The sequence below is a fragment of the Rhinocladiella mackenziei genome (assembly GCF_000835555.1).
Source record: "Rhinocladiella mackenziei CBS 650.93 unplaced genomic scaffold supercont1.1, whole genome shotgun sequence".
In the NCBI taxonomy this organism is placed as follows: domain Eukaryota; kingdom Fungi; phylum Ascomycota; class Eurotiomycetes; order Chaetothyriales; family Herpotrichiellaceae; genus Rhinocladiella; species Rhinocladiella mackenziei.
In genome coordinates this window covers 3,789,257-3,813,571 of record NW_013550604.1, presented here as the reverse complement: position 1 = coordinate 3,813,571, position 24,315 = coordinate 3,789,257, and the positions used below count along the sequence as shown (strand labels likewise).

The 24,315-nt window shown below is 50.9% G+C and overlaps 9 protein-coding genes and 1 non-coding gene across 10 annotated transcripts; 6 read left to right on the top strand and 4 right to left on the bottom strand.

The window, feature by feature from the left end:
* Positions 1-25: 25 nt before the first annotated feature.
* Z518_01350 (uncharacterized protein) lies at positions 26-1,292 on the bottom strand (the record flags this gene model as incomplete). The annotated part of the gene is made up of 3 exons (XM_013421950.1): positions 26-334; positions 393-1,144; positions 1,235-1,292. 3 exons carry the CDS (start codon positions 1,290-1,292, stop codon positions 26-28), a joined length of 1,119 nt encoding a protein of 372 aa, XP_013277404.1.
* A 1,359-nt stretch (positions 1,293-2,651) lies between these two features.
* Z518_01349 (uncharacterized protein) lies at positions 2,652-4,402 on the top strand (the record flags this gene model as incomplete). Its single annotated transcript, XM_013421949.1, has 2 exons — positions 2,652-3,718; positions 3,874-4,402. 2 exons carry the CDS (start codon positions 2,652-2,654, stop codon positions 4,400-4,402), a joined length of 1,596 nt encoding a protein of 531 aa, XP_013277403.1.
* Positions 4,403-4,724: 322 nt separating this feature from the next.
* Z518_01348 lies at positions 4,725-4,809 on the top strand. The gene has a single exon. It is a non-coding gene; the product is annotated as a tRNA-Lys (tRNA).
* Positions 4,810-5,005: 196 nt separating this feature from the next.
* Positions 5,006-6,814, top strand: Z518_01347 (uncharacterized protein; the record flags this gene model as incomplete). Its single annotated transcript, XM_013421948.1, has 1 exon — positions 5,006-6,814. The coding sequence occupies one exon, from the start codon at positions 5,006-5,008 to the stop codon at positions 6,812-6,814; it is 1,809 nt and encodes a 602-aa protein (XP_013277402.1).
* A 67-nt stretch (positions 6,815-6,881) lies between these two features.
* Positions 6,882-9,247, bottom strand: Z518_01346 (uncharacterized protein; the record flags this gene model as incomplete). The annotated part of the gene is made up of 2 exons (XM_013421947.1): positions 6,882-9,051; positions 9,108-9,247. 2 exons carry the CDS (start codon positions 9,245-9,247, stop codon positions 6,882-6,884), a joined length of 2,310 nt encoding a protein of 769 aa, XP_013277401.1.
* A 360-nt stretch (positions 9,248-9,607) lies between these two features.
* Z518_01345 (uncharacterized protein) lies at positions 9,608-11,395 on the top strand (the record flags this gene model as incomplete). Its single annotated transcript, XM_013421946.1, has 1 exon — positions 9,608-11,395. One exon carries the CDS (start codon positions 9,608-9,610, stop codon positions 11,393-11,395), a length of 1,788 nt encoding a protein of 595 aa, XP_013277400.1.
* Positions 11,396-11,853: 458 nt separating this feature from the next.
* Z518_01344 (histone chaperone asf1) lies at positions 11,854-12,832 on the bottom strand (the record flags this gene model as incomplete). Its single annotated transcript, XM_013421945.1, has 3 exons — positions 11,854-12,259; positions 12,320-12,668; positions 12,724-12,832. 3 exons carry the CDS (start codon positions 12,830-12,832, stop codon positions 11,854-11,856), a joined length of 864 nt encoding a protein of 287 aa, XP_013277399.1.
* Positions 12,833-13,733: 901 nt separating this feature from the next.
* Z518_01343 (uncharacterized protein) lies at positions 13,734-16,669 on the top strand (the record flags this gene model as incomplete). The annotated part of the gene is made up of 3 exons (XM_013421944.1): positions 13,734-14,306; positions 14,362-14,793; positions 14,849-16,669. The coding sequence occupies 3 exons, from the start codon at positions 13,734-13,736 to the stop codon at positions 16,667-16,669; spliced, it is 2,826 nt and encodes a 941-aa protein (XP_013277398.1).
* A 978-nt stretch (positions 16,670-17,647) lies between these two features.
* Positions 17,648-21,201, top strand: Z518_01342 (uncharacterized protein; the record flags this gene model as incomplete). Its single annotated transcript, XM_013421943.1, has 2 exons — positions 17,648-18,094; positions 18,574-21,201. 2 exons carry the CDS (start codon positions 17,648-17,650, stop codon positions 21,199-21,201), a joined length of 3,075 nt encoding a protein of 1,024 aa, XP_013277397.1.
* A 906-nt stretch (positions 21,202-22,107) lies between these two features.
* Positions 22,108-23,691, bottom strand: Z518_01341 (aspartyl aminopeptidase; the record flags this gene model as incomplete). Its single annotated transcript, XM_013421942.1, has 2 exons — positions 22,108-23,502; positions 23,563-23,691. 2 exons carry the CDS (start codon positions 23,689-23,691, stop codon positions 22,108-22,110), a joined length of 1,524 nt encoding a protein of 507 aa, XP_013277396.1.
* Between the last annotated feature and the right edge of the window lie 624 nt (positions 23,692-24,315).

Genomic DNA, 24,315 nt, shown 5'->3' with positions numbered 1-24,315 from the left:
GAACTTGAGACGGAAAGATTCCATTTCATAGCCACTTACTTTCACCAATTCTTCGGCAACCACTTCCCATCCAGATACAAGTGTTCAGAAATGCATACCTCTCATCCCCAGTCTCGAGTTCGATCGAGATACGGAATTTGTACTGGTTCGCTGGAATCGTATCTGCCACTTGTGGATCGTTAAGACGTTCAAGAACATCTTTAGGGCCAGTTCGCCAACCCTTGGATTTCGCAGTAATGTAGGCGGGCGGTTCGTCATTAGTTTGGAGCAGATAGGTGGCGTCAATACGTGTCGCGAGATCTTTCACGACCAACTGGTTGTCTTGTCCTCCGGGCTGTGGCAGGGTTAGTCACAGCTCGATTCATTGAACTCATTCAGTGCTTTGGACTCACAATGATGATTCCCTTGCCCCATCTTCCGGCCCATTGGCCGCCAACAATGCTAACCCAGTCACGATGACCAAATAGACCTGCTCCCACGGAAATTTTGGGATTAACCTTGATGCTCATACGGAAGTCGAGCTCAAGTGCGGGAGCTGGCAATTGTAGTGATCGAGCAATATCTCCCTCGTCGAACCGATGGAGGAGGTTGTTGGCCGGTATTGACTCTTTCATGACATTTTGATAGGTTGCGCACTCTAGCAGATGCTGACGCTGTCTCGACGTATTCTTGGCTCTGATCTGGTTGCAGTAGATACATTGTACCGACAAACACTTATCTTCCTCTTTGGCTCTAAACTCAACGAAGGCAGCGTGGACATCATCGAGAGGTGGAGCAGGCAGGTTCGAGCCCGGGGTAGTCTTGGGAGTCTTGTTTGGTTTCGGAGTCGGTCTTTGCAACGGCGTGGTCGAGTTGCCTTGCGGCGTCTGCGAGGGCATCGACGGGGTGGTGGTGATTCCTTGCATAGGAGTGCCATGGGGAGCAATTCCATTGGTTATAGGACCATTGGATGTGTGGAGCGTTGATGGCGTACCAAAGCCATGGGGAGGGCCGATGGCATCGCCGGCAGAGGATTGTGGTCGAGGGGCATTTGGATGGTTTTGTAAGCCAGGACACTCGAGCAAGTGCTGCTTCTGGCGAGAAGTGTTCTTTGCACGAATTTGTTGGCAATAGATGCATTGAACCGACATGCATTTGTCGTCCTCTATGTGGAGAACAATCGTCTCGGTCAGCTCCTCGTCACCGTCACAGTAACAATAACGTGTACAGTACAGTCAATACTGGATGACAATACCTTTCGCCTTGAACTCGACAAACGCCGCGTGGACGTCCTGATCGATGGTCCGCCCCATCTTGGGAGAATTTGGTGTCGGAGAGGATGTCGAAGCTGATAGAAGGATCGTAGTCGGTACGCAGCTGACTCTGCGGCGTATGTGAACGCTGGGGAGCAGATTGAGAGTCTTTCGAGATTCAGAGGCTGGGGAAGCGTACGGAATAGGTCACGTTTCTCAGCAAAAGACCGCTAGCTCTATCGGGACTAGTTTATTTTTCACGCTCTTTTTCCAGTCCCCGTATCTTTTTCTTTCTCCTTCCCAGTCCGAACTCCATGTACAGGTCTTCCAAAACAGCCTGTACAGACTGGAAAAGCAAGGGGATCCTAGTGTATCCCTGGCGTTGTGCTGTTGAGTCTGAATGGCCGCATTCAACATTAATCCTCGGAGCAAACAATGAACATGGACCGATCCCCTACCGCTATCTGGCTTCCTCCATTGTGTCCATCTTGGGTTGAAGAAATCCGAAGCAGGAAAGCAATGACTAGCCCTTTATCTGAATCAGCGTCTGTGTTCAGAAGAAAGAATAGTCTCTATACTGGGTATGACCTGAAAGGAAAGGTAACCATCAACACAGGAGATGTAGCATAACCAGTCTTTTCCTGAGCGCTAACCCACACACGCGGCCGCAAGATTCACCAGGAAGCTTCACGGTGCATATTATCCCTATTCAAATTATATGGGTCGATATGTCTTCAATTTAGAAGACAATAACATTCAGTGAGCCAGAGCAGTGCACTCTTTGAATAATGGTCGACACCAATACCGACACAGATTCCTTCTCAAACCATGATTCTTTTACCCTTCACCGTATCTGGATCGGCCCTGAGGCGGCTGGCCAGGCTTAGTCCCTTTATCGGCTCCATGCATGGGACACTGGCTTAAAGAAGCTGGAATCGAGGCCAACCATGGAAGCATTGACATCAACCCGTCTTCTCGCTTATTTTGCGAACAGAAGAGCGTGCTTCACTTGCATATATATGTACATTCTGACACTCCATGAGAAACGAGGCCGCCGAGAAATCTTGGCCTCGTCGGGGCATCACATGTTTTATCACTCCACTTCTAAGATCGAATCCTTTCCGCCCTAACCCAAGATTGTGATAACCATTCGTTCTGGGGATCACTAATGATGCACACGATCCCAATGCTAATGCACCAGCAGCGATAAGACTCCGGAATTAGCGTTCTGGGGAGGCGCTGAGTAAGAATTCCTCATCCTCGGTTCGTCATTTCCCACCATCTGGATCGTACACTGGTCACAATCTCACATCAATTCACGGCACGTTCAGGATTCAGCATAACTCACTTAGCCAGCTTGTGAACAGTGGAAAGACCTCATGTCTACTACAACACCTTGACTCGAACACGTGCGTCAACATGTCTGTTCCAGCCTGTAAGGAAGCACGGATCGCTTCGAAGGAAACCCTAGATGGCGGAGACTTATTTTCAAGGATCTCTGCAGATGACAATGAGTTATCTCCCAAATTGCTGGAACATCTCTCTGGCTCACGACCCATGAGCTCGAATCGAAGGTTTAAAAAACGAGAGTCTGACCGAAGATGCCAACGGATGTCTCGCGAGAGAACCAAATCTCACATCGCCTATCTGGAAGACTTGGTTGAGAAATTGAAGCAAGCGGATGCCTCCGGCCAAATCGGGTCGCTCGTACAAAGCATGTCCCAATTGCGGCAGGAACGGAACTCCCTTGCCAATAAACTCAAGAGTATCGAGAACATTTTGCTGCCTCAGACAGGTTCAACCATGGAAAGAACTCCTAAAACCGAGGAACCAGGCTCTCAGCCACCTGAATCTGAATCTCTCACATCTTTCCACGCACTTCATCCCATCATGAATGATTCTGCAGCTCCCTTCAGTGGCTATACTTGTCAGAGAATCCGAAACATCTCCGCCAACCAACCAGCCGCTCAATCAGTCGAAGAGCGAAGCGTCATACCACATCAGCTCCGAGAGGTTTCAGAAGGCACCTGCACTTCGTTCTCAACGACGCCCGCCGAGTTCCATGGCGGGTCTTCCCAGCTGAGGCAACCGCAATTGATTCCCTCGAATATGAGAGCAAGTTTTTGTGAATGCGGCTACGCTGAGGCCCTGAAAAAGCAAGAACTCAACTTTTGGTACATGGGAAACACGAACTTGGGTGCATGGATGAAATGGCCGACGTTAGTCACGCCGGTTTCCGACGATGACCTTTACAATGACGACACGCCTATACGTGCGATGGTTCAGGGATGGGATGCGGTCGACAAAAGGGGAAATGTCCATCCCATGTGGCGTCTTATTCGAGTTGTGGATGAGAACCTGTTTACCTTTGCTGACGATCCCAAGAACAGGTTGGGCATACTCTACAACGTCGGGCGGTTACTGAGAGCCCATCTTGACCCCACGAGGCAGCAAATTACCAATTTGCCACCTTTTTTTGTGGACAGGTGGGCGCGTTATCTTTAACCGTCTTCACGTGCTAATTTTTTCTCTCTTAGTCTGGATTCTGACCGGTCTACGTACGCCACCAAGTTTGTCGTCTGGTAATGTCTTTCCCTTTCCGAAGCATGACGCCTTCCCTAACTGGCATCTTCTCCTCTAGGCCTCACCTGCGTCAGGCTTTAGCGAAGAACATACATCGATATTGTCGTAATCACTTCTGGAGAACTTTCATCAGCAGTCTGCGAATGCAGTGGCCCTATGAATTTCGCGACTGCTTTCTCTTCAATTCAGCAAATGGATTGTACAAGATAAATCCGATGTACGCCGAGATCCTTGGAGATATTAGAAGGATCGGAGTCACCAAAGACTTTTTTAACTCCTATCCTGAATTTCGCAGTGCAATTGGGGCTGTAGATGAAATCCCAGCCTCGATCACCGTGGTTCAGAATCAATACGCTAACTACGAAGGCCTTCCCTACTCGGATTTATTCAAACAGCGACAACCTGAATCAAAACCTGATGAATCAAAGAAAGCCGCCGAACCGACCGAACAGAACTCGGTGGGGCAAATGATGGCCTCTCTTTTCAACCACTCCTATCCTGAGCAGGTGGAGAGCTGGGATTATGGCATTTGGGATCATGGCTTGCTGCCGGAGATGTCCTACATCTCTGGCCGGGACTTCCTTTGAATGAATTACGTGTATTGAAAGGCATGAAGTTTTTTCTTCAATGCCCAATTGCATACGTTGAATTTGGGGGACCGGACATGACTAAATAATTCACCAGCGGCATTCATAAAACTCGATTGGAACTGGTGTTTTGAGCTCGATAACTAGCCTTCTGTCAGAGGTATACTCCTGTACCATTTCTGGGGTCTCCTGTCTAGTGCGTGCCAAGGAGACCTGCGCCTGGTTGCGGTGATAGCCAATCGTTTGTCTTCTTTTCGGCAACTTCGGCAATTAAGAAATTCTTCGCTCATATTTTAAAGAGTTTCAAAAATCATGAAAAATCGCCCGCGTGGCACAATTGGTCAGCGCGTGAGACTTTTAAGCATTCAGAGATCTCAAGGTTGAGAGTTCGAGCCTCTCCGCGGGCGTCAACATATGTGTTCTTTTTTTCCACTCGCATCATAAATATTTTGTTTTTGATTCCATTTAGGATTGTGCGGTAAATTGTGTTAAGTTTACGTCAGTACCACATACTCCACTAATATCTTTTCCTTATCAATCACCACCGAGACTGGCAAAATGGGTTCCCGTTGCTGATAAAGGCCTTGAAATGAATGACCAGTAATGGAGACAACAGCAGAGCGAACATTGTCCCTTTCCAGGCTTAGCTCCCCCGAGAGCTTCTGGCAAACTGCACAAGATTATCAACAATGCTGTCCAGATCTCGGAGAAGACAAGTTTATGCAATTATCTAACCTTCTGCTGGAAAATCCCAACTTGAACTCCACGCACCTGTTTCGAGCGGATATCTTGTATGACAGTGCTGGTGTGCTCAAAACAGCGGCTGAAAAAGAAAAAATGTACCAGCTTTTGAATGAAAGTGCGACTATCGAGGATCTCTTTATTCGAGATGAGCCGGAATCCACTGCAGTTGCGCACATATCATATGACGCCATCTTAGAAAGGCGTGTGTTGAGAAAGCTCATACCTCGAAAGCCCCAACTTGATCATGTCCTAGATCAGTGGTGCTACATCTACAAATTGGTAGGGGGGCTCAATGAGGCATCCGGCTTTGTTGTTGTCTATGTACCCGACGTCAAGGCTGAGTCGGAAATGCCTTGGTATCACCCTCCTGTCAAGTCTTTGGCATATCTCTACGAGACCAAGGGAAGTGAGGCGCTTCTTTCGGTGCATTTTCTTCCTTTCACACAGTCTAGTGTTGATTCTCTGCCATCCCGATTGCATCGCACGTTCATTTCCTTACTGCAGACGTTTCTTAGGCTCGCAAAGAACCCTGCGCCCAAGCATGCTCCAGCTGTGGTCAATGGCGACACGGGCGGTAACTCTCCGACAGACCTTTCTATGACTCCATCGGCACTCAAAGACACCATCCTACCTCAGCATATCGTCCAAGACACCTACAGTCGCCTGAAGCAACAATATGCTCGAGATCTGATGTCCCGTTGGGCCGAGAAAACTGAACCATCAAAGCATGTCTTCGAGGATCTCTCCATCGCAGCCTTCCTCATCGAGCTTTGGAAACAAATGTATAAACCGGACAATTTCCCCGGCTTCGCCGACATAGCATGCGGCAACGGGGTGCTCAGCTATGTGCTGATCAAGGAGGGATATCACGGGCGCGGGTTCGACGCTCGAAGACGCGTTACCTGGGAGGTGCTCGAGATGGACGAGTACCTGGACGAGATGATCTGCGTGCCACAACCACTTCTGGACCGTGCTACAGATGACATTGCCATTCTCCTCCCAGGCACGCAAGTCCACCATGGCTTATTCAAACCGGGAACGTTCATCATCTCCAACCACGCAGACGAACTCACGCCGTGGACATCAATTCTAGCCGCCTTGTCGTCACCAGAATCTCCACTCCCTTTCCTCGCCATACCATGCTGCTCGCACGCCCTTAGCGGCGCAAAACACCGGTACTCGCCCAAGGATATCCACGCCGCGTCTCCTTCCACCAGCGTAAACGGCACAGAAGCCCAGTTTGCCACAGGCGACCTGAGAGCATTACGCGCTACGAAAGCCAAGGCCACAGACCACACGGATGCTAAGTCGATGTACGCGTGTTTGACGAGGAAAGTCGTCGCGCTCGCCGAAGAGGTCGGATTTGACGTTGAGTTGACACTCATGCGCATCCCGAGTACGAGGAACTTCGGTATTGTAGGAAATAGGAAGAAAGTCGCGGCATTGCAGCATTCTGAATTGAAAGGAGCAGAGCCAAACGAGGCCGAGGAGGGAAATATGGATATGGGAGGCGTTATTCAAAATCTGGTCGATCGCGAGTGCGCGATGTCAGGTGGTGTACGCGAGGCTGCACGGACATGGATTGAAAGGGCACAGAAACTCCAGACTGGCGCAGGCAGAGGCAAAGTCAATCTTGGAGGTAAGCCTGGTCATGTCATTCATGATTGATCAATCATCTCGTCTCATCTCACTCCACACACATCTCATTACTTCCGCTATTCTCTCACGGTCCGCACTACGGACTCCCGCTTCTCGACAAGCTTCTCGAAGCAGGATGACTGGTTCCATCATCTTCCACATTCGGCAACGCGACATTGAACAGCAACTCGGTCCACTCTGCGAACGTATCGATATCCCACACTGCATTCTCGGGACTTTTGCCCTTGCGCGAGATCTGGTTCACGCCGTTGATCTTTTCGTTACCACCAGCACCGCCCAGCCGCTTTACGTATCCGTCAAAGAAGGTCTCGTAGATCTGCACGACTTGGCCTTCCACAGCGGCCACGAGGGTCTCGCGCGTGCGCGCGTCGTCGAGGTACTGCTCCAACTTGGCTCGGAGGATTGGGATCTCCTTCTCGATGTGCTTGCGAGTCCCGGAGACGGCTTCCTCGAGGGCATTGTTCTTGATACTCGCTTTCTCGATGTCCCGGGGCAGATCTTTGGTCATGTGTAATGCGAATCCTGCGGTGAAATCGTTGATCACGGTTCTCAGACGGCCATCTAGTTCGACTTTGGCGTCCAGCATGTTCTCCACCACGCGGGGAAGGAGGCCGCCCGTACTGAACAATTTCATCCAGCTGCGTGGGTTAAAGAGGCCGCCTCGTTCGCGGAGTTCGTAGAATGTGCTCGCTACGCCAGAAAAGTCGAAAGACACGTCTGGCGTGACATATTCAATGTCAAAAGCCACGATCTGGGACTTGAGGAGTAGCAGGTGTCGGAGGAGGAAGAGCTGGCCATCAGGCGGGGAGGATCTGGAAGATATGCGGGTAGATGCGTTGTGCAAAGACATGGTGGTCTGGTGTACGATCTGGTGCGCAAGGTCGTCGAAGACTGAGGAATTGACGAGTCGGTAGATTCGGGATAGAAGGCGGATGGCTTTGGGCAGCGTTGGGTAGCAATTCTTCAGGGCCGTGCGGCGAGATGCGATGGTCCATGAAAATGAGCCTTCCTCTGCAGACTCATCATCACCGAGGTCAGGAGCCTTGGACAATGGCGTCAGTGGGTCGCGAGATGCCCTTCGGCCAGACAAAGGAGCGGTAGCTGTTGGAGGTCGTGATGTTAGCCTAGGATAGTCGAGGTCCTCGGGCTTTGGCCTGAAATTCTCAATTTCATCTCGCAGGATGGCTAGGGCGCGGAAGACGAGTCGGGTTTGAGCGTCCTCTAAGGCTGGTTGGATGAGCGCCGAGAAGTCTAGTTGATTCAAGTCCGCTGGACCGTCTTCTTCATCGTCGTGTAAATACCTGGTTTGGAGCAGCGTCACCAGTGAGCATAATTTGGATAACTTGTTCTCATGGATGATTCGCGGCCGGAGGTGATCATAGAGTGGTTCACAGATAGATTCTAGGAAATCATAGACCCCTCCGTAGCCATGAAACCATTCCGACCACAGCTCGAATTCGTCCAGACATATTCCTCTAATATAACTTATACTTGAACGCGCGAAGTGGACCAGATCCTTGGAAGTCGGCATCTGGCTGATCTCCGACAGCCGTTTCTGCACGATCGGTAGAATCAGTCTTGCTCGACAGGCTGTAAAGCTGGCGTGCAACTCGTTCATCAGACTCTGGTATTCCCCTTCCGTGCCGGGCTCTGCGTCGGCGGGAGGGCTTGCGCGCTTTTGGATCTCCAGACCTAATTCTTTCATCTCGGCTGCGCCCACGCGAAACTTCGCATACAACAGAGCAGACATGGTTGTGTCGTTGAGCTGTTTCGCGGCGATCCTGCCGGCTACTTCGGTCGTGGTCTCCCTAAGTCCGGCCATGAATGTGTTCCGCACCAGCGTCAATGCCCTCGTCAGAAGAAGTCGGTATCGTGATCTATACGTCTCGGCCTCCTTGTGACTTGGGTGCGTTTGCATGTAGTCTATGCATTCGTCCAGCGTCACAAGAATCTCAGAAAAGGATTTGCTTCGAACGAATGCGCCTGCCCCGGGCGCGTTGAGACGCCTTGTAATCCGCTCCAGCGGTTCATAGTAGCGCAAATTTTCGGCTACATCCTTAGCAATCGCATCGTTTTTCTTCTGCTCCTCCACAATGTTCACGGAGAGTTTCTGGAAGTTTTTGGTCTGGGCGTCGATGGCTTTGAACGAGGCGGAGATTTCGGTCAGTTCACCAAGTGTGGCTGCCGTATCGGCTAGGAGCGTGTCGAGATGGCTTCGTGCCACGTCCAGCTGATCGAGGTAGTGTCTGGAATTTCTTTAGCGAAGGTTCGTTTGTATGATGTAGTGGAGGTTCAGCCGCACTGGTACTTATCTAGACTGGCATCCAGTAATGCATCGTCCATGTCCCCGGACAGTTTGAACAGATCCAATTCTGTTTCTGCATTTTGGAGTCGTGCAAGGGTGGCATCTTCGTCTGCTTCGACGGGATCTATTGTGGCCATGGCTTTGGCTCGCCAGGCTCGTATATTTCCTCAAAGGCCCGCAATGTGGACTCATGAGGACTGGTACGAATTCATGTTGCTTGCCCTCGCAAGTCCCATACATAGCAATAGACTCGACAACAGGAAGACAATGGGTTGTGGGTGGAAATGGCCAATAAGAGAGGGCCTGCGTGTTTGAAACAAAAATTCTGCCACTTCCAAAAACTTCTAGGCGGTGAGGATCTCCCATGACGTCCATGATTTCCCGAATACGTGCTATCACATCTTCCTTATCCACTCTACGACAACTGACCTTGTCAAACGGCCACAGGGATGTGAGAAGCAATGTTGGCCTCGAGCTAATTGGAAAAAGATACAACAATGTCTGCGAGAAGCTTCGGTGCCACCGCTATCCGCAGCCTGGCACGCTCGCATCGAGCTCCTACAATCCGACCTCGATCTCGTGCCCAACTGATGAGCCCCAGGAAATTCTCACACAGAGCGACACCGTACTTCAGTCCGCATCAACCATGGAGGAAAAAATCAGCTGCAATCTTCGCTGCAGCAGCCGTCGTCGCCATTGTCTACACTTCTCGGTTCAATGAAGTTCGGGCAGAAGCTCCTCCAGCGCCTACTCCTGAGCCGCCGGAGCTGATAGTTGAGGAACCAAAGAAGAAAAAGGGCGTTTCGAAAGAGGAAAATCGGGATATGATTAGTTCCCAGCATCTACAAGTCAAGAAGAGCTGGGAAAATCCGGGAGTATATGCATGGGGATCGAACGCTTCCAAAGTTGCGGCTCCTGGTTCGAAGGACGTCTATGTCAAGACCCCGAGAAGAATACCCTACTTCGACGATGTTCTACTTCGGGATATCAAGCTCGATATGAACTTTGGCGCCGCCGTCCTGGAGAATGGGGATCTTGTTCAATGGGGAGCCGGATACTCTGATGCCACAGAGCAACCAACCGCCACATTCAAGGGTAAAAATCTTACTTCCATTGAGATATCGAAAGATCGTATCATCGGGTTATCGAAGAATGGAACAGTCTATTCCATTCCTGTTTCGAAGGTGGATCAAGACAGTGGATTCAAGCCGATCGAGAGCTCTTGGATGGGGTATTTTGGTAAAAGGTCCGATATCAGCTACAGGAAACTTCAGCCAAAGAATTTGGGTATGTTTGAGAAAGTCACAGCTATTAGCGGAGGGTTGGAGCATGTTGTCTTGCTCACGAACGCCGGTAGAGCGTATACTGCTGCTTCTGGGACCGAGGATTTCCCAAGCCGTGGACAGTTGGGAGTTCCAGGCTTAACGTGGCTGACACGTCCGAAAGGCCCTTACGATATGTGCCATGAGCTTGAGACGCTTAAAGGCTTCAAGATTCAGAAGGTGGTCTCTGGTGACCTGCATTCTGTGCTACTAGACAAAAGCGGGAGAGTGTTTGTCCTGGGTGACAATTCGTCAGGCCAATTGGGTATCGATTCCACCGAATCGCCTTATGTTGAGACACCGACTCCACTACCGATCAACGGTTGGTACCAAGGCGCCAACCAAGTACCAAAAGTCACCAACGTCTTTGCCGGAGGGAAGAATAGCATCTTCACCATTGATGCCACACGTGTTGCAGGCCGACTTGAAGACCCGGCTGGCATTCGTAATCTCGGTCGTGTAACAGCGGACGCATGGATCTGCGGGCGAGGTATCAAAGGGTCCCTTGCCAACGGGAAATGGACACATATTCAAGAGAAGCCGGTCAAAATCCCAGCCTTGAGTGGTCTTTTTGAATACGACGAGAAGAAGCATCGTTCCATACCCATTCGCATGGCCAATTTCTCCATCGGTTCCGAGCACACTGCTGCAGTGATGGCCAATGTCACCTACCTGGATGCCAACGAGCGAGGCTCCGAGGACGACACAAACTGGGGTGCTGACGTCTTATGGTGGGGCGGCAACGAGTACTACCAGCTTGGAACTGGGAAGAGGAACAACGTCGCCACGCCGCTATATATTCGTCCGCTAGATATGGCGGCGGAGATCGAGGTGGGCAGGAAAGACGAGCACCGCTTTCATATCACGCCCAAACACAAGGTGAAGGTGAAGGGTCGGAAAGTGGAAATCGAGCAACGTGTCGAATGCGGCAGGAATGTGACTGCTGTGTACTCGGGGGTGTGAGTGACTTTTGAGATTTGGGACATTCGTCTTCCGCGTCTTCCGTTTCTTTCTACAGGAGCGATCCACCTCGATCTTCACGAGATGTCAGGACGACATGATTCTCAATTTCAACATTGTTTTGAGCCAAATTTGTCAGAGCTCATGTGTGACGTTTCGTGACATGGACATGTCTGATGAATGCGGTTGTACCAGAGAAAGCCAAATTCAGGGCTGTGCAGTTTATTACAAGTTCTTCAGCCATGAGGCTGACTAATTCAAGTCTAGCAAGACGTAATCGCAGCACCATCCGGGTTGAGCATCATGCAATGCCAACAGCGCCGTGCCAGTGTATCATACCTATGTAAAAGACTTTCTCCCATCCATCAACGGTCTTTTCTCGTTTCATTCCATGTTCTCGTCTCACAACCAATCCACCAGTGACTCCTGAACACCTTGCTGGCACCAACGTGCTGTGCACTCTAATGTACCATGACTTCGGGTTGCGGTTCTGTCGATGTCCTTTGCTCGCCATTTGACTCAGCGGTGGCGGTAGGCTTTTCATCGCCTTCTCCCATCTCGGTATCTTCACCTTCACCGCCCTCCTCCTCATCTTCTTCTTCATCTTCTTCGCTGCTCTCCTCCTCGAGATCTTCGCTTCCGTCGTCACTAGCCTCGTCATCTTCTTTGGCCTTGCCGCTCGCACCTGTCATCTCTTGATCGCCGTTCACTTCTTTCCGAGCGGCCGCTTCTGTCTCTTCAAGTTCTTTCTCTAGTGCAGCCTGCATCTCTGCTTCTTCCGCGCCATAGGCTGTACCGTCATCGTCCAGGGTATCGGCTTCAGGCTGCTCAGGAGGATATTCGGCTGGAGCAGACTCTTCGGAATCCCTGTAGAGAGAACACTTTAGCTCTTCAAATGACTTTCAACGGCGCGAGCCCATCACGTACCACTTGATGGCGAACCGGGTGACTCTTGGCTTTTCCGCAAGGACATTTCGGCGGATTCTTTCGATGACTGGTTTGGTGGGGGGTTCGGCATTCAATTCCTCGCTATCATACTCATTGTTCACGTAGTATCCAACGCGTACAAACTCTCGTCCGTCGTAGGAGCAGGTCAAGAGAATCACGGTCACACCAAGAATCTCAGAAGAGGGCAGGCGGGAAAGATTAGGCGGATCGGCTTCGAAGATGAACTTGTTGACGCCAATTGGAATAGGCCCAACGAGTAGCGAGTCGAGCTCTTGGTCATGCTCCGCCGATGTCGCCGAGCCAACGTAGGTGAGCTTCCATTCGAGATCTGATGGAGAAGTAAGCCGATCTGAGGCATTTTGATCATGCAGTCCGGTGTTTACCTTCTCGCAGCTGTTCAAGGCATTCGAAGGTGATCTCAAATTCATAAGGCGCTGTGAACGGTGCAGGGTTATTTAGAACTTTGACGCCTAAGAGCGACACCACAGACATGCTCGCGAGGTGCGCGACAGTAAACTTGCGCGGTGGCGTATGAAGTTGAAAGAAGAGAGTACAGTTCCAGGACTCTTTAGAAGGGAGGCAGGGACTCTAATGCGCGCTCTGAGAGGGGGGTCCAAAGAATGTCGTTGCGAATGTTTGGTGAAGAGATGAGGCATAAGTAAAAAGTCGCGGGGAGAGTTGGAGACAATTGGGGCAGCGCGATCAATTCGCGTTCATGCAAGCCACCTTTAGCTGCTACTGTGCAAAACCATCTGGGGCTTGGCCGAAATGGCATGACCCGTTTTTGCCCTCTGCGCTGCCTGTTTGACACCTGCTCATTTCAAGATCTTCGCTCATCCTGGCTTCTCTCCTGCGCTTTCTCATCCAAGCCAGATCCATGACTTCACAAGCAATCAACGCCCGCTCTTTCGCATCTCTACGATTTTCTCTGAATTATTTGTGAACCTAGATAGTAATGGCTTCCTCCTGCTCATCCTCCTGATAATTACGATAGCTACGGATAAAAACATTGGTCAGTGCTCAATGCTACCACCACTCGCAATGTACTGTTGACGCTGACTTCACCACAGAGAAATCTTTTTCCTTTCGTTCCCTCCCTCCATTTCTGTCGGTTTGCAACGTTTAGACAAGGTCGATATCGATGGCGAGCCCGGATCAGGAGGTGCTTTCGTCATCGACTGAGGTTGCCGTACAATCATCTCACGCTGGGCCAAACGGTGCTGAGGCTTCAACCGACAGTTCAATTGTCCATCAGGCGCAGCCATTTACTTCCTCAGAAATGAGTTCAGTCGATAATTTGCGTGATACAATACTATCTCCGACTCAGTCTACTCTTCATCCTCTTCCTCCGAAACCTGTCAGCCAACTTTCTTCTCAAGCCGCAACACCAAGCATGTCTACTACATCCGTTCCTCCCCCTTCGCAAGCCCAGGCCCGAATAGTGGGCGGCTTTGAAGTTGATGATGACCCAGAAGATGAGGAAGGGACCCCGGATGGAAAGGATGAGGGTGATGTCTATGATCCATCTATTGGCTTGGACTTCGATGCTCCTACGCCTGCCCCTTCAAATCCCCTTGATAGAACTTTCCAGTCACCAGAACAAGAAAATGGAATCGCTCCTGTTCCTGTCCAGGCCACTGGTAGCCCTGCTGACATTTCTTCTTCCACTCTTCCTGCTGGCGCTGATGCACCACGTGCTGCCACCGCCACACCTTCTCAAACTGCTCCTGATGCTCCAGCTCAACCTTCTCCGCCTCGCTCTCATGTGAATGGTTCTGTTGCTCCAGGCTTACCCAAGTCTCGACTAGCTCATGATGTGGTTGGTATTTTGGAAGACCGAATCAAAGACGACCCACGCGGTGACACAGCTGCTTATCTCGAATTGATCGACGAGTTGAAGAGTCGAAACAAACAGGATGATGTTCGCAGGGTATACGAACAGTATCTTGCCGTATTTCCATTGGCTGTATGTGTCTATTCTTATTTCGACATTTTTTTCTAACCCTACTGACCTGCAATAGGCGGAACAATGGTGCGCTTTTGTCAAATGGGAAGAGGAACACGACAGGATGCGTGCTATGGAAACGCTGTTCAATCGATCTCTTCTTGAAGTGCTTGATGTTCAACTCTGGTCACTGTACATCAACTACATTCGCCGCCGCAACAGTATGCAGTCGGGAGATGTCGCGAGATCTTACAGCATCATCAATGAGTCGTTCAGTTTTGCGCTCAAAACCATTGGAATGGATAAAGACTCGGGCCACTTATGGCAAGACTACATTAATTTCTTAAAAACTGGTCCAGGAACTGTTGGCGGGAGTGGCTGGCAAGATGGAGCAAAGGTCGACGCGTTGCGAGAAGCATATCAAAAAGCAATCGCCGTCCCCACTGCGGCGACGACAACTCTTTGGAAGGAATACGATGCATTCGAGACGGGATTGAGTAAGATCAATGTATGTTGGACTGTGGTCGCATCCTACTTGGGAACTTTTGCTAATCCATCCATAGGGTCGAAAATACCTTCAGGAAAAGTCACCGGTCTACATGACCGCAAGAACGGCGTACACTCAATTGCAGAACCTCACCAAAGACCTGCAGCGGACCTCGCGGCCACGGTTACCACCGGCAGCCGGATTCGAAGGTCACGACGAATACATGCAGCAAGTTGCCTTGTGGAAACAGTGGATCGAATGGGAAAAGGAGGACAACCTTGTTCTCAAAGACGAGGACTTTGCTCTATATCGCACCCGAATTCTTTTCACATACAGGCAGGCTCTAATGGCGTTGCAGTTCTGGCCAGAAATGTGGTATGAGGCAGTCGAATTCTGTTTCGCCAACGGTCTTGACAGCGACGGTACCAAACTGCTGAACCAAGGAATTGCGTCAAATCCCGAGTCACCACTTCTCGCATTCAAACTCGCAGACCGTATCGAGTCATCAACGCAGAACGATGAAGGCTCAGATCCTGGAGCCAAAGAACGGATGAAGAAAATTCGAGAGCCATACGACAAAGTTTTGGATGCGCTTTACGAGTTGATCAAGAAAGTATCTGTCCGTGAAAAACAGGACATCCAGAAAGCCGAGCTCGCAGCCGCGGCTAATGGAGATGGAAATGGCACTGAAGAGGACGAAATCAATGCTGCCAATGTGGCGGCAAAGAAGGCTGTAATTGATGGCCAGATTGAGACTATCAGGAAAGGGGCTCAAGCACAGGCAGACACTCTCAGTCAAATGATCTCACATGTGTGGATTGCTTTGATGCGGGCAACTCGTCGAGTGCAAGGGAAAGGATTGCCGACCGATCGAGGCCCAAGTGGCTTTCGTGCTGTTTTCGGCGAGGCCCGCAAGCGAGGCAAACTGACCAGTGACTTCTATGTCGAGTCTGCACGTATTGAATGGCAATGCTATCGCGACCCAACTGGGACCAAGATACTCGACCGTGGCATGAAGCTCTTCCCCGAAGACGATTACCTTCCGTTGCAATACGTGAAACATCTGTTTGATATCAACGATGTCACAAATGCAAGAGCGGTCTTCGAAACCACAGTCAAGAGGCTTCTTGCGCACGATGATGCGGAACATACTGCAAGAGCTAAGCCCTTGTTTGCGTTCCTGCACGACTACGAATCAAAATATGGAGAATTGTCCCAAGTCCAATCTCTCGAAGAGAGAATGAGAAAGCATTTTCCAGAAGATCCCACTCTCAAGCTATTTTCCAGCCGATATAGCACCCCAAGTTTTGACCCAATCAACGTCCGACCCATTATTTCACCGTGCCAAATTCAACCTGCTAAACCGTCCATCGTCCCGTCGGTGGAAGTAAAGGAGACAGTCAATTCTCCAATCCAAAAGGTCATCGACGCCATCACAACCAATTCTCCCAAACGCCCGTTTCCGGATGATTTCGAAGAGGCCATGCCACGTAAATTGGCACGGGGCGAGTCGCCTCTTAAGGGTGCGGCTGGCCGTCGGATGAATCAGCAACAGCAACAACAGCAACAACAACAACGTCAACCTGCTGGGATGCCTTCTTTCCCTGTGCCCCCTCCACTGCCACCCCAGATTACCTACCTACTCAGCATCCTTCCTAAAGCTTCAACCTACGTCGACACCAGATTTGACGCTGCCAAAATGGTTGAATTGATTCGCGATGTCCATCTTCCACCGCCAGGTGCAGTCACTAGTCAGCAGCATCAGCCTCCGGCACCTGCTCCTGGATCAGGCTGGCCTCCGTATCCGTCGCACCAACCAGTTCCGATGCCGCCGCAAGGCTTCATACCGCCACCGGGGGTTACACAAGGGCAATACAGTGGAGGTACTTGGATTTAATCAACTACTCCCCAAAGCCACAGATACCAATTTGATGACAGCTCCATTTTCGTTTCGCATGAAGGAATTGATGACATGGCACATTGGTCACTGATGTCTTGCATTTTCATGGCGTTTGAGATGATGAGATCAACCTGTTGTACCATCACGAGCCCAGAAACATGCATTGCGCAGGGGTAGGATCTTAATCGGGGGGGTTCCAGTATCCACTGGTCTTTTGGGAAGATGGTATGGGTCTTGCGTCACGAAAAGTCAATCATGGGGTATCTTGGGCGGGTCCACACTGGTATTATGAAGAAAGAATTGAGCAGAGATACCAGGTGAAATCCTACTCTTAATCTCATTTTGTCCATAGCCGTACCGTTCTGCTGCCAGGCCTTGCTCCAAAGTGACTGTGTTAATGTATTGTACTACATCTTGAATTGCAACTACTCTTTCAACCCGAGACATGCCAAACTTTGGGAAAACCGCCTCGGAAGGGTGCTGTTGGGGAGAGCGCAGTGGCCTGGGGAGCGCATAAGTCGGTGAGCAAATCTGACTAGGCTACATGTAGCTAGCGTTGGCCACGTCCGGGATCTCATTCCCTCAGTCCCATGTTTCTTGTTTTGACTTCATGCTTCCAGCTCGATAACGTCAAACGACCCTCATATCAGCCTCAATTGAGGTCTTACCAAGGCCGGAGCCGGCTCTTTGGGTGAATCGTCGTTGCGGTCGTTGTCGACGCGAGCATGTGCGATTCAGCCTGACTGCGCAACTGCCTATATAAGCAACTTCCTCTGCCTCCATTATCACCTTTCAACCTTCATCTTCTATCTCTTCCTGATCTGCAAAGATCTCTTCTCTCTCTCCCACCTTCCTCAATCCTCCTCTAAGACATCCCCCAGTCAGGTCCGGACTCCCTTCTTCGTCTTCTATTCCCTTTCCCGCAACACTTCACACTGACGCGTCATTGCACAGGCTTCGGTTCATCAGCCCATCATGTCCGGTGCAGCACGTAAGCGAGGCGCAGGTCGCGCGACTCGAGGTCAACAGACATCTGACTCGTCCTCCTCACGACGTGGTGATCGGCTCCAAGTTCCACGCGGCGGTTTTGACGGCCCTGCCTCTCGAGGCAGCGCCTCAGCCTCTGGTCCCGGTTCGCATGGCAGACGCCCGTCAAACGTACCGTCTGTTGGCTCTGGAAGAGGTTCACCAAACCCCCCCCTTCAAGGCGGCTTCGCACCACTGACACCTTCCCTAGAATCCCGACGGAGCAGTCAATCCGGAGGTCAGCCACCAGCACAAGCACCACAAGCTGCACCAGCACCACAGCAACCAAGTGCCTCAGGACCTCAAGGCGATCCTGCTCGTGACCGACCATCTCGGTTCACTGATCAGATGCGCAACATTGATCTGCCTGCTTCATTCTACAATGTTGACCAATTGGTAAGCTCACTCCAGACTTGGATATGTCGTCAATATGTTTGGTCCCTCTCCACACCCATCCATTGAGCTCTTCTCCCGGAATATTTGACTCGGAATATTTCCATCCACCCCCCAAGCCATATTCCCTCCTGATCGACTTCGACACTCTATTTCACCACATCTCTCCTATACTCCTTCCCTCACGCAGATTCCCTTGCACCAATGTTCTTCAATGTCCATCTCGCACAATGCTGTTATGACTGTCAAACATCACATCCGCATTGTTTCAGAACTTGTTACCTCTCTTTGTGCCTACCCATCCTTCACGATGTATTGTGTTGTCTGCACTACTATCCCTCTCATCTATTTAAGCGGTCTCTTTCTTCCCTACCCATCCCACATAGCAGTGCCCATTTCCCAGCAAAATGCCTTCCGGTCCGACTGCTTCTACAGTCCCGTACTTCTGCCATGTTGCTGCCCCGGGCACTGACGACTTCCAGTATGCTTTGCCCACCGAATTCACCCAGCGTCCGGGTTACAACAATACTGGAAAAGCAGTCAGACTCAATGTCAACGCATACGCAGTTACACAATATCCCACTGCGAAGGTGTATCAGTACGATGTTGTTATCGGAAACGGCAACGAGAAGCGTGTCGTGCAACGAAAGGTTTGGAACTCCAAAGCACGCAAAGATGCTACGAGCCCTGCAATGATCTATGATGGCAACCGTCTCGCCTGGTCACTAAACAAACATGGCGAGATCCGTCTCATGGTGGACCTCGATGCGGAGGAGGGTCGACCATCACGAGGGGAGAGAAATACCTTTCGCCTGCACATCAAGCAGACACGTGAAGTCAGCATTGGAATGATCCAACAGTTCCTCGAAGGCAGGGTTCAGATGAGCCCGGACATTCTACAGGCAATCAATTTCATGGACCACCTCTTGCGCGAGGGCCCATCAAACTCCAACCAATTTGTTGCGGTCCGTCGTTCAGTGTTCAAGCGTCAAGGTCAGCGAGCTGATCTTGGAGGCGGCATCGAAGTGTGGCGCGGCATTTATCAGTCCATGCGTCTTGCTGAGGGCAAGAAACTCATCATCAATCTCGATGTGGCAAACTCTTGCTTCTGGAAACCTAGTTCACTCACCGCTGCCATGGTTACCAAATGGAAAGAAATCAAAGACGTCAACGACATTGCCTACCAGATGCGCCCCACCCAGGCCAATGGATCCAAGACTCCTAATGCCTTCCACAAAGCCGTCGAGAGAGCCTTCAAAGGCATGGTTGTCACTGCCCAGTACAAAGGCAACCCCATGCCTGGCAAAGAATGGAAGATTCATCGATTCGATGTCAACAATGCGAACGAGGAGAGAATCGAATGGAAAGATCCCCAGACGAGGAAACCAACCGGCGAGATGCTTAGCATTGCCCAGTACTTCAAGCGGAAGTACAACATGGCACTTCAACATCCTAACCTACCACTGGTGGAAATGACCAAGAAGGGTGTCAAGTATCCTATGGAATTTCTCTATCTGATTGATGGTCAGCGCTATGGTTCCAAGCTAGACGAGTTGCAGACAGCCAATATGATCAAGTTCGCCGTCTCTCCACCAGCTCGCCGCCTGGAAGCGATCAGCGAAGGAAAGTCGTGGCTCAATTGGAGTGGCGACAAGCATATCACCAACTACGGCCTCAGAGTCAACGAAAAGCCAATCATGACAAATGCCAGAGTTCTTCCGGCACCGGGGGTTAAGTTTGGCAACAATCAAATAGAGAATCCCGGCACTCGAGGTCGATGGGATCTCCGTGGCAAGAAGTTCCTGAAGACCAACCCTCAAGAACTCGTTTCATGGGGTGTAGGTATCTTTCCGGGCAGAAAGCCGGACAGAGCTCTAATCGACAAATTCTGTCTTGATTTTGCTAGAGCTTACCGCAACCACGGTGGTCACGTTGCCAATAAGCCTCCCCTCGTCAAGTTGCTGAACCAAGACGCTGGCAATGCAGTTGAGGATCTCCATCAATCGACCGGTAATCACTTCCAACGTCGTCCCCAGCTCTTGATATTCTTGGTTCAAGACAAGAACAGTTTCCACTATCTCCGCATCAAGAAGTCCTGTGACTGTCGATACGGTGTGGTGTCGCAAGTTATGCAGCTCCAACAAGCCACGAAAGGAAATCCTCAATATTACTCCAATGTTTTGATGAAGGTCAACGCCAAACTGGGTGGTACCACCTCCCAGACCGTCCCCGCACCCACTAGCGGAACCAAACCCTTCCAAGTTCCTACTATGTTCATCGGTGCTGATGTCTCTCATGCTTCACCTGGAAGTACGCAGGCATCCATGGCGGCTCTGACGGTGTCATTCGATCGATTCGGCGGAAGATACGCTGCCGCTTGTCAAACTAATAGCCATCGTGTCGAGATGATTTCTGAAGTTAATATGCGAAATATGTTGAAACCTCTAATCGCTCAGTGGATATCTCAAGTCGGTGGTGGTCGCGGCCCGCAACAAGTCTACTACATCCGAGATGGTGTATCTGAGGGCGAGTTTGCACACGTCATCAATCAAGAGGTGCCTCATATCAAGGCAGTTCTCGAGGCCTGTTCGAACACCAAGCCGTGGAACGGCAACATCACCGTCATCATCGCATCCAAGCGTCACCACATCCGCTCTTTCCCTGTTGACAGAGACGCCGGTGATCAAAAGGGCAATCCTCTCCCAGGTTGCTTGATTGAGCGAGATGTTACCATGCCTAATGAATTCGACTTTTACCAGTATTCTCATGTCGCGTTGCAGGGGACTTCTCGTCCAGTCCACTACACCGTTCTGCACGACGACGCCAACCATCGTCCTGAGACTATCCAGAATATGATATATGAGCACTGCTATCAGTATATGCGGTCTACAACCTCGGTGTCTCTTCACCCAGCTGTGTACTATGCTCATCTTGCCTCCAATCGTGCCAGAGCACACGAAGATTTGTCCGCGACCCTGGGCCCTCAATCTGGCCCTGGTTTCAAACAGAACGCTCCTTCACGAAGTTCTGAGCCATCAGACTCCGAAGTTAAGCCACTCATGCCTCTCTTCAATGCCAACGGCATTGTCTTTGCGATGTGGTATATCTAAGCAGGTCCGTTTGAGTGTCGTGTTCACACCCTCGCTCTTGACAAGTTTCAATCATTAGCAACAACAGTCGCGTTGAGGGCATCAATCAACATGAACATCTCTTTCTTTTTCATGTCCAGGAACAGCCGGCATCGACGATGAGGTACTCCCACCCGTCAAAAAGGTTTTCTACCATAGTCAGCTGTTCACAGTGCATTCGTCGGGGCTTTAGAGCAGTTGAAGTCTCTGCTCCAACAAAAGGCGAGGTCCTACTCAACGGACCATATTTCATTGCACAGCTTTGTTTCTCAGAAAGTTATGGATAATCCTCCCCCCAAATAGTATAGTCGAACTGGCCTTTCTTGTCCATGCCGCAAGGGTGGTTTACAAGAAATACCATCGATTGTCAACCTTCCCTCAGCATTTGTTTTTGGATATCAGTTGGCGGGATGGCAGACCTTCGTTTAGTTCATTCAATGAAACTTGCCTTCCTATTGTTCCGGTTTTGCCATGCACGTGAATCCCTCTCGTGTGTTCCGTAAGAATTGAATCCACCTCTCTCCATGCTCAATGAAAGATGAATCGTTCGAAGTAGATTGCAATTAGGCGAGCATGTCTGCTCAACTGAAAGGTCTCAAAGCACCAAGAGAAGTGGTGGATCATGCAGAACCTCTATATATCCTGACTTGACTCCAAACAAATTAAATGACCACTTAAAGCCCCCTAGAGTGCTGCGCCACCTACGTCGAATCCGCCCAGGAACGTGCAAACATCTCGGATGACAACGACAAAATTTGAAGCCAAAGAGATGTTCTCCATATTCCTACAGTCACCGTCCATGGCCTGCGTACGCTCCACGCACTGCGAATGGCAGGGCCCGTTCGTTAAGCGGTGCGACACGACCTCCTCGAACCAAAGTAAGCTAAATCAATCCACCAAGATCGTCTTCTCTAAAGCCGAATAATGCTGGAAAAAGCTGCTGAACAGTCTGATGGCATGGTGGACATCATCGGCGCCGCCAGTTTCACGGCAGCTGTGCATCGACAGCTGTGGGTTGCCGAGATCAAGGGTACGGGCGCCTAGGTGAGCCGACAGCATTGGTCCAATGGTGGTGCCGCAGCTTGAGTCGTTGCGCACGACAAACAACTGCAATGGCACACCGTCCGGGTCGCTGTCAATGACTTTGGCGGCCTTGCGAGCAACTTCCTGAAGCAACACAATACCCGGCGAGTTCGTGGCGTACTTCGCGTTGGCGTTGATTTTGATTACCGGCCCCTGGTTCATCTCTGGGCGGTGATCGGATTCGTATTTGCCGCCATAGTTGGGATTGACTGAGTGTGCCATGTCGGCCGAGAGAAGGAAGGAACCGGATAATGTTTGTTCGTATGCCGTTGATAGTTCTGGGTCGCTGGCATGGTCGTACGATTCCTCTGATGTCTCCTCGACGAAGGACGAGGAGGGCAGGACTGAGAGTCGTCGAACGACCGCCGGCAGCATCGCGGAGAACGCACCCTGTGCCGTCATGCTGCCAATCTCCTCGTGGTCGAAACATGCAATTAGGCGGATGGAGGATTCGTCGTCCAGTGCCGAAGACGACCTGAGCGAGTGGATCAAACCCATGGTCGCGCAGTAAGTTTGGTTGAGATTGTCCAAGCGGGCCGAGAAGATGAATTCGTCCGTCAAACCTCCCAGGCATGCCTTTTGCGTGTCGTAGAGGACCATCTCGAAGTCGACCACGTCTTCGGGGGAGACTCCCGCATCCTTGGCTATCAGTTCAACAATGTGCGGGTGATGTCTCGTTGTCATGGCTTTGAGCGGTGTGAAGGGTCTGGCCTGCTCTTCTTCCTCGCTTGAGGTGGGATCCTTCTTCTTGCCCTGGCGGTTGAGTTCGGCGGCGACTAAACCGGCGATTGGGAATAGTTGAGTCTCCTTGTTGAAGGAGAATGTCTCTTGTCGGTCGAGGTGGACGGCGAGGGTTGGAACGCGCAGAATTGGTTTGGTGATGTGAACCAGCTTCTGGACGACATTGCCATCTGCTCCTCTGACCATTGCTCGGCCTGCGATCCCCAAATCGCGGTCAAACCAAGTGTGCCACAGGCCACCGCCGTACGTTTCCACGCCCACTTGGAGGAATCCGTCTCCTTGTTTCTTGCTCACAGGTTTGATGCGTAGACAGGGCGAGTCTGTGTGTGCGCCGACCATGGATATCGGGTTTCCAGGCTTCCATTTGTTGCCAATTGCAAAGGCCACAATGGTCGACCCGTTCCGGGTGAGGAAGTATTTACCCCCTGGGAGGCAGGTCGAGGACCATGATTCTTTCTCCTAACGGATCGTGTTAATAAAGCCGGTAACGGAGAGCCGGTGTAGAAAGGGATGGCCAACCTTGATCTCTTGGAAGCCCACCTTACTCAATCGCTCCTTGACAGATTTGACGGCGTGGAACGGGGTAGGTGACGCATTGACGAAGTCGAGGAAATCGTGGGCTGCCACTTTGACGTCGACCGGGGGCATGGTGGAATAAAGTCTGGCAAAGGGCAGGCGGCGGAAGGATAGCCTCAGACGTAGGATCATGTACTAGCTGTTACTCTAGCGGAAGAATAGACGATGAGGGGTTCAGGCTTAGGGATTTGGATAGAAACAGACGTGAATCTACTCAATGAGGCCGTATGGACGAACGATTGTGCAGGCTGCAAACGTGGGTGCCGATTGAGTCCCCCGCAAGTGGTCTGCTGGTCCAAGCTCCCAGTGCTTGGCCAATACCATCGCCTGTCCAAGAGCCCTGCAGACGCCAATCGCTGAGACTAACAGGCTCCCGTTTATCTGAAACGCCGCTCTTGTCAAATCATTTTTGCTCCCGCAGCCATCTCTTAAACATCCATTAGAAAGGGAAGATCGAGAATGCTCAAAGATGTCTGAAACCGACGGAGAACCCGCTGTTTGCCGCCACAACAAACAGACAAAACGCGATGTTTACAGTAGAGCTTTTCGCCTGCGGTCGCTGGACCCGGCCGCGTAAAGTGGGCTTGTTGTGGTCGGCCAAGATAGGGATGCATCGTGTCGGGCATCGACCACGACAACAATGCTGTCAGGATTGGCACTTGTATGGATGAGGAATGCCAGTACACGAGTTGAAGA